The sequence below is a fragment of the Lolium perenne genome, chromosome 4 (assembly GCF_019359855.2).
Source record: "Lolium perenne isolate Kyuss_39 chromosome 4, Kyuss_2.0, whole genome shotgun sequence".
In the NCBI taxonomy this organism is placed as follows: Eukaryota; Viridiplantae; Streptophyta; class Magnoliopsida; order Poales; family Poaceae; genus Lolium; species Lolium perenne.
In genome coordinates this window covers 199,115,787-199,123,896 of record NC_067247.2, presented here as the reverse complement: position 1 = coordinate 199,123,896, position 8,110 = coordinate 199,115,787, and the positions used below count along the sequence as shown (strand labels likewise).

General features: G+C 42.6%; 2 protein-coding genes across 2 annotated transcripts; one reads left to right on the top strand and one right to left on the bottom strand.

The window, feature by feature from the left end:
* Positions 1-369: 369 nt before the first annotated feature.
* LOC127295190 (putative H/ACA ribonucleoprotein complex subunit 1-like protein 1) lies at positions 370-2,097 on the top strand. Its single transcript, XM_051325091.1, has 4 exons — positions 370-600; positions 700-848; positions 1,173-1,288; positions 1,761-2,097. Exons 1-4 carry the CDS (start codon positions 450-452, stop codon positions 1,915-1,917), a joined length of 573 nt encoding a protein of 190 aa, XP_051181051.1. The 5' UTR covers positions 370-449; the 3' UTR covers positions 1,918-2,097.
* Positions 2,098-2,726: 629 nt separating this feature from the next.
* On the bottom strand, positions 2,727-6,815 carry LOC127295191 (uncharacterized). The gene is made up of 6 exons (XM_051325092.2): positions 6,594-6,815; positions 4,307-5,933; positions 4,063-4,225; positions 3,547-3,710; positions 3,175-3,433; positions 2,727-3,093 (listed from the first exon to the last, which is right to left on the bottom strand). The coding sequence occupies exons 2-6, from the start codon at positions 5,857-5,859 to the stop codon at positions 2,962-2,964; spliced, it is 2,271 nt and encodes a 756-aa protein (XP_051181052.1). The 5' UTR covers positions 5,860-5,933; positions 6,594-6,815; the 3' UTR covers positions 2,727-2,961.
* Positions 6,816-8,110: the final 1,295 nt, after the last annotated feature.

The following is an 8,110-nucleotide window of genomic DNA, read 5'->3' as shown; positions in this document are numbered from 1 at the left end:
GACAAGTGCGAATGATAAAAGGATAAAACTTTGTGAAGGGCCATTGTTGAGTTTCAACTTTGTAATGCATGTTGCCTTTAGGAATTCATTCACATAACTTTTGGCGTATTTTGGAGTTGGGATTATGGAAGCCCCAGTCTCAACTGAGTCGACCGGCAAGTTCCCTTGTATAGGTGTGACGTGGTGCCAAAATCAGTGAAAAACCCTGGGCATCGATCAACCACCGTCCACACGGCCCTCCCCACGGGAAGAAACGATCCAACGGCCAATGGAAGGAGACCACGCGAGGGCCCATCCGCCAGTGTGCCACACAACCTCACCATAACCCCGCACCGCAAGCCTCCTCCTCTAAAACCCTAATAAACCCCTCCTCCCTCCCCATCCTTGTCGCCGCCTCCCGCGCCGAAACCCTTCCTCCCTCCCGCCGCCACTTCTCTCTCCCCAACACCATGAGGCCACCCAGAGGCGGCGGAGGTTTCCGCGGGCGCGGCGGTGACCGCGGCGGCCGCTTCGGTGGTGGCGGCCGCGGCCGCGGCGGCGGGGGCCGCTTCGGCGGAGGTGGCGGCTTCCGCGACGAGGGCCCTCCGGCCGAGGTCGTCGGTACGTGCTTTCTCCCAACCCTTGAGTAACAAAAGCCCTTTCTTCTTTTTAGGATGCCGGTGAGTTTGATGCGGTGTTTCGCTGATTTTGTTTATGCAGAGGTGTCGACGTTCGTGCACGCGTGCGAGGGCGACGCCGTGACCAAGCTGACTAACGAGAAGGTGCCCTACTTCAACGCGCCCATCTACCTCCAGAACAAGACCCAGATCGGCAAGGTCGACGAGATCTTCGGCCCCATCAACGAATCGGTGAGCGCTTCCGCCTACTTATATCACTCGCTCTACTGCTTCGCTGGCGCTAGTAGGTTGCAGCTTAGATTTTAATGGCCAACTCATGAATCTGAACAAGACGTTTGAGTTTCATCCAACTGAATAAGTTATCCGTTTACAGTTTAAAATGTTGTGGCTGTTTGCCTATCTCATTGAAGTAACTTTTTTGACAATGGGGTGCAACTTATAAACTGCCGTATCTGATTGTTGGCACTTCCAGTACTTGTTCTTTGAGTTTTCTGCTCTGAATTTTGTCACCTGCTCATGCTGCATATATCTTATACTACTGTATTGTCTCTGCAGTTTTTCTCGGTCAAGATGTTTGAGGGGGTCATTGCAACATCCTACAACCAAGGTGACAAGTTCTTCATTGACCCCATGAAGCTGCTGCCTCTCTCGCGCTTCCTGCCACAGCCAAAGTATGACCTTGAGCTAACCGTTGCCTTTTCATTTCTTTGCTTAGTCGGTCTTGATTATGGAACAATTCCAGATAACATCATCAATTGCTATTTTTTTACCTTTAGTAAATTGGTAACGTTCAACTGCCTCTTCAAACATTAAACCAGTGCAGTTTAAACCATGTTAAACTTCTATACTAAGCTCTCTAAAAGAGGATATTGTCTTTCTTGGTGTTATGAAATAAGTGTAGCCTTAATAAGCTAAAAATGCTGCACATATCTTAGTATGCCATGTTAGGTATGCGTTGCAAAATCAACTGCATACTACTGGAGTTGTTCACCTTACATTGAATCTTCAATGTTATTCTGTTTTTATGTGGTAAATGCATATATATGAGAAACAAACTAAAATGTTCACAATTTATCTGGTTACAGCTTGTAACACTTAATTAGTTGTATAACCCTGCTTTTATTTTCTTATTACTTTTTGAAGGGGCTCGACTACAGGATTTTCTCGAGGTGGTGGCCGTGGTGGAAGAGGTGGTGCTCGTGGTGGCCGTGGTGGATTCCGTGGAAGAGGTGCCCCAAGGGGCCGTGGTGGACCTCCCAGGGGTGGAGGGCGTGGATTCAGAGGACGCGGCAGATATTAGGATTTAGTTTTAGTTTGATGTTTGTTTGACATCATGTTCTACATGGCTCAGCTGGAAACTATAGTGTTCTTGTAAACCTTATGTTAAGTTAGCTGAGTGCACTCAATTGCGTATGTGTGGGAAGTCGAATTCTCTGTTGAACAGATCCTTTGTATCTTTAAGTCATGCATTCATCGTTTATCCCTTCTCCAAAGTTGAATTAGCTTGTTCTTTTATTACTGTGGTAATTACAGAGATGTGTTGCCTAGCTTGAGGGAAGCATGTTATGGTATTCCTACGAGGAAGAGCATCTATCAGTTGCGAGAAACAATATCTCTTGGTTGCAAGAAACATATGGACTTGATCTGTTACCTGTGGCCTCAAGTATTCTAAAGATATAGAATGTGCATATTTTGTTCATGCTCATACCAAATTTGATTGCAGACTTCAACTCAGCATGTAGTGGAAACATCCAGGACAGGAATAGCCTTATTCACTGGAACGGAGGTTGTGTCAATATTTGTTCATGTTCATACAAAATTTGATTACAGAGTTCATCAAGTCAGCATCGAATGGAAACATCTAGGAATAGAATAGAGTAGCTCTGAAGATGATAAAACTCAACACGTAACTAGTTGATACAAAATGTTATACTGATAAACCACACAATTTGGCCGATACAACTAGCTACATGGCAGATCAGATAGAGTAGCTCTGAAGATGATACAACTCAACACGTAACCAGTTGATACAAAATGTTACTGATAAACCACACAATTTGGCCGATACAAACGAGCTACATGGCAGATCACATAGAGTAGCTCTGAAGATGATACAACTCAACATGTAACCAGTTGATACATAATGTTACTGATAAACCACAATTTGGCAGATAGAACGAGCTACATAGCATATCGGCCTGGCAGTACAACTAACAGTTACTAATTCTACGTGCGTAAATATACTATTCTAGATCTGATTTGTTTTATCTTATCTCATCACATCACATAACATCATTATACATTCAGAGTAGTTCCTGGTACAAGTGGTCTGAACTGTGGTAGTCTACAAAACTCCAACTCGGTGTTGCTTGTTCTTGAGGTATGTTTTTGATAAAACCCTTTTCCCATACATGTTGCTTTGCATTGCAGCAGCATGTGGTCTAATAGTTTCGACGAAGGCGTTATATCGCACACCCTGCACAATAAAGAATAAACAACCTCCAGTAAGAATTTACACAGGGAGTTCTTATGACTGGGGATACAACACTGCATTTACCTCGCAATGTTCAAGAGCTGTTTGAATAACAAAATTGCCAAACTGATCAACCATGATATGCAGCAAATTGGGATCATTCATAAGTTCATCAATGATTTGGTCACGCTTGTGCTGCGGTGCTCGCCTCAGAATGTTTTCGACCACATGGCTACCACACTTCTGCATCGATAAATACCCATAGTGACCCTTCAGCTCGTCCACTATTTTGGATGTTGCCCATCCAATGTCGTGGTTAAGAATGGACTGAATAACATAGTTCCTGCAGGAAATTACGACATATATTATTTCCAAAAGGCATGGTTAAAGATAATTATGCAGACGACTACTTAAGAGTAGCTATTGAAAAGGAGAAAGCAAAAAAGACTGGCATACCCAAACTGATCATCCGAAAGAGCAAGAGCACTGGAAGTAATATTGCTCAACAACTTGTACTTCTGCTCATCATCTGAATGTTCAATGCATTTTTGGATGATACAACAGCCTTGTTGGTGTGTAGCTAGTTTAAGATAGTGCAATGTGGCAGCATCAAGAAGGAACTGCAGCAATTATAAAGTATCCACAAAAGTCAGAGTCCAAAATGGATGATAAGAAGTAAAATGCATCAGAAAGAATCAGTGCCCGATCCAAGATGCTCTTATTTATTAATCATTTAGATATTTAGCTATGTCAAGCAAAATAGAACATTATTACAAAGAGCCTAAGAAAAATAGGAACTTGTGCCAATTCATTTTACTTTGACATAGCTAATACGAATAATACAAATATTGCTCATGCCCATGGAATCAATATTCTATATACATTATTTAATACAGATAATACAAATACATATACAATGTGTAAAGATACAAAAAATACCAGAATTGAATCCGCTGACCAGCAAATACTTACCGCTTTGGAGTCAGGTAACAATTTCTGTAGGCATCGGTTTGCGACGTGACTGCCATTAGGATCTAGCATCAAATGGATTGCTCCAGGACACAGTGCAGAAACAACCTTCGAAACTTGATCTGGATTATTTATAGTTTCAATGATCTTCTGCACTGCACGAGTCCTGAATATTTTCTCCTAAGAGGTAAGAAACAGAAGCAATAACTATTGAAAATTAAACAAATGTTCAGATCATTGCTCATACCCATGCATGTTGCAAGAAACTGCAATAAGCTTCCCAGGCATTTTGGTAACTTCGCATAATATGCGCATCCGTTGATCATCACTGCACCTCTCAAGCAGCTTCTGCACTAAATAGTTGCCAAATGGATCCACCATAAGTTCACCAATATGATCAATGATTTCAGAAAATACTTTTTCAATATCCTCTTCAGTGCCTTGAGCAAATACTTGTTGCAGAAAGCGACAGCCATTCTGATCCTTAGCCAACATATAGATTCTTCCAGCAACTTCATCAACTGAATTATAATTCAGCTCACGTGGTTTCATGACCAAGGACAGAAACTGGGAATTCAGCATGTCGAGATGGGAGGTATCATTACTCTGGATATCAAGATTGTTATGTGTATTACTAATTCTTCGATCCCTAACAATGTAACCATTTATTGAAGGAGTAAAGTCGTGACTTCTTGCTGAATTTACCCAATCAGACCTCATCAGGACCTTTTCTTGATAACTTGCAGTGCTGAGATTATCTGAAATCTGATGGTATGAGAAACCATTAGATAAAGAGTTCAGGTCATATGGATGGGAAAACTTGTCAACTTGCTGATGGAAGTTGCTACTGCCACATGAACTGTCAGCATACAATGTCCCAGGAAAACTGTTCCAATATGTGCTTTGCAGCTGGTGATTTCTCTTGTGGAAAGCAGAAGCATTAGAGTAAGGATCCTCAATTCCAATTCCCAGTCGACGAACATTAGGGGCTTCAGTATGTGATGTGGCATTTGTAGGAGCACGAGCTGTAGCCTGTAGATGTCTCCTATTTCGACGAACATCTGATCCAGCAACCTGTTGCACGTGTGGGTAAACATAATGTGGCTGCATCACGGGGTATCTTGGTGCTTCCACACCATACTGCTGCCACATGATGTTTGAACCAAAAAACTGGTGACCCTGAGATGCATGCATCTGAGACTGCCCATCCATATAAAACTGCTGCTCGACGGGTGAAGCAGACATAACTGACTGCTGGTAAGGAGCACTGGAGAAAGTATCAAGGTTGTGCATACCATAGTCATTTGAAAAATCCCTGAAGCGCGGTGAAAATCTATGGGCTCGTTCTTGGTGTTCAACAGTTAGCCCGTCTGGCTTGTGATTGACATGTTGAGCAGTGAACTCTAGAGACCTGAAATCATCTTGAACGCTTGCAGGGACAAGCGGATGGTACCCATTTACTGGCACAAAATCTCTGGGACTTGCGGGAGAGTGAGCCGTGTGATTGTTGAAGCTCATGTCCCCAAAAGCTGATGCCAAAGACTGCTCGTCGGGTAAAGCGTCAGAATGAGAGAACCCCACATCACTTTGGTTGCTTCCGTTGTTCATCGCACCATCGTACATCATGAACTGTGGAGAAGGCTGTAGCGGCCTTCTCATCTTTAGAGAAGCTCTCCCTGCCTCTGAAGAAGCACCACCCATGTAGTGGATCCCTATGTCATCAGCATTACCCAATGCAGCACTCCTGTCAGTAAAAGCTCCGAACTTGGAACCATCCTGATTACTCTGTGAATCCCCCATGTCAGGAAGAGGATGATATGCGAAACACTCTGTCTTACGGCACAAATCAGACAATGCAGGTAGAGGCAAGGGTCCTGCAGTATCAGGAGTTTCATGTTACAAACGTAGGTGATGAAAGCACTGCGGAACGCGCATAGAAGCAGAGGCAAAAACCACGTGTGAACAGGACAGAGGGGCTACACACAAGACAGCAGGTCTTGAACAACCCACAGAAAGATTTGGACGGACGCAGGACAAATCTAAATGATTTTTTGATGTCTAACAGAAAGAATAAGGCCACAATATGATCCCTACAGCCCCAGAGAGATGCCATCAGACAATGCACATGTATACGAAAATCAGAACTAAGTAGTAGGGGAAGAAAACCAAAATAATCCACAATTTTTTTCAGCAAAGTGGTCCAAATCCACGAGCGGATTACTCAGAGATGACAAAAGTTCTCATAAAATGCAGGGGCGAGCGATCCACCGCGTAATCGCCCTAAAAACAAGGTTGGATTTTGATGTCAAAACCCCCAGAAAAACCCCCGATCACCGCGGAAACAGGGCGCAATCCCCCACCGGGAACACGGAACCAAGGGAACCCGCCACGAACAATCCAACCTCGGGAAGAACCGAGTCGGAGAGACCGATCAAAACAGGCAGCGAACCCGATCTAACCCGATCCGCGATTCCCCACCAAAATCAGTACCAGCAAGAAAGAACGGAAGTAGTAGTACTAGCAGGAGGAGCAACCTCGAGAAGGGGGGCTGCGGACGGAGAAGTCCAGGAGGAACTAGGGCAAGACGATCGGGCGTGAAGGATCCCAACGGTGAGGGGGGAAGTTGGAGGAGATATATGTGGAGATTTTATTGGGGAGGCTTGGAGGGGAAGGAGATGAAAAGAGGGGCGTGCGTTTCTGCTGGACTCCTCCGCCTTGCTCTGCCTTCCTTCCTTCAATTCTCTCTCTCTCTCTCCTCTTTCCTGAAACAACAAAGGGACTCTTCTCTCCCTGCCTTCTTTACGCATGGAAGTGAGAGAAACAGGTGTATACGCATGGACTCAGTTTTTGTTGTTGTTGCTTTTACCATTTGGGATTTCTTTGCAATGAAGTCTTGCAGATCTTGGTTAAAAGATTGCGTGTGTGGATTACACATGGCTTAATCCGGAGTTCCATATGCACTTCACAGCAAAATGTAATGTGTATATTCCAACAGAAAAATGCCACATTTAGAACTCAAAATTGTCGTGAACTTGTGTGTAGCTATGCCAACATAGTACTCTCTCCCTTCATAATTACCTCACCTTCTAGATTTAGTTTAAGTTTAAAATTTGTAATGTTTAACCAAGACTAAAAGAAAACACCAACATTCATAATATCAAATGCATATAATTTAAACATATTTTATAAAGATTTTAATCCAATAAATTTTATATTCTAAATATTAATATTTATTCCAGATATTTAATCGAATTTTATGAATTTTTATTTTGATTCAACCCAGAACATGAAATAATTATGAAGGGGAGGAATACTATAGAACGGAACTGCATGAAGAAAAGAAGAAGAGAATAATAATGTAGGACTCTAGGAGTACCTTTTGGGGTGCATCCTCCTGTGTGCCCAGGCGCATTATGGTTTTGGCATAACAAGCTGATCTTAATATTCGATTATACACCTAAACTGAACTCAGAGCACGTTATATTTATTGACTTGCTCCGATGCGACGCGGCGAGCGCTTTTGGACTACCCCACTACCAGTACTACTACTACAAGGTTTGTTTGAAGCCTTTGCACGGCAGGATTGAACAAGTTGCATTATGGTCTCCCTTGGGTCAAAGCACTAGAATATTGTACTACCTCCGGTTTAAGAAATAAAGTGTCCCTCGTTTACGACTTTTTTGTTTGACAAATAATTACTTCAAATAGATAAATATTATTTGTTTGAAATTAATATCATTAAACAGGTCTCTTCAATACGAATTCAACGACACTAATTCCATATAATATAATCAAGATTTTATCGCACCATTTTTATGGTCAAAGTTTATCTTAAAATACGCGTGCGTCTTATTCATTGAAACGAAGGTGGTAGTCAATAGCCTTCTAAGCATAATTAATAACATGGCATGAGTATGCCATAAAATTGAATTTAATACTCCATGTGGCCTAAGGCTGGCCATAGTGGGTAGTATCATATGGTAGTATCTATATGATACTTTTGTATGATACTAGATCCATAATGCATAGTATCATAGACTAGTATCATAGT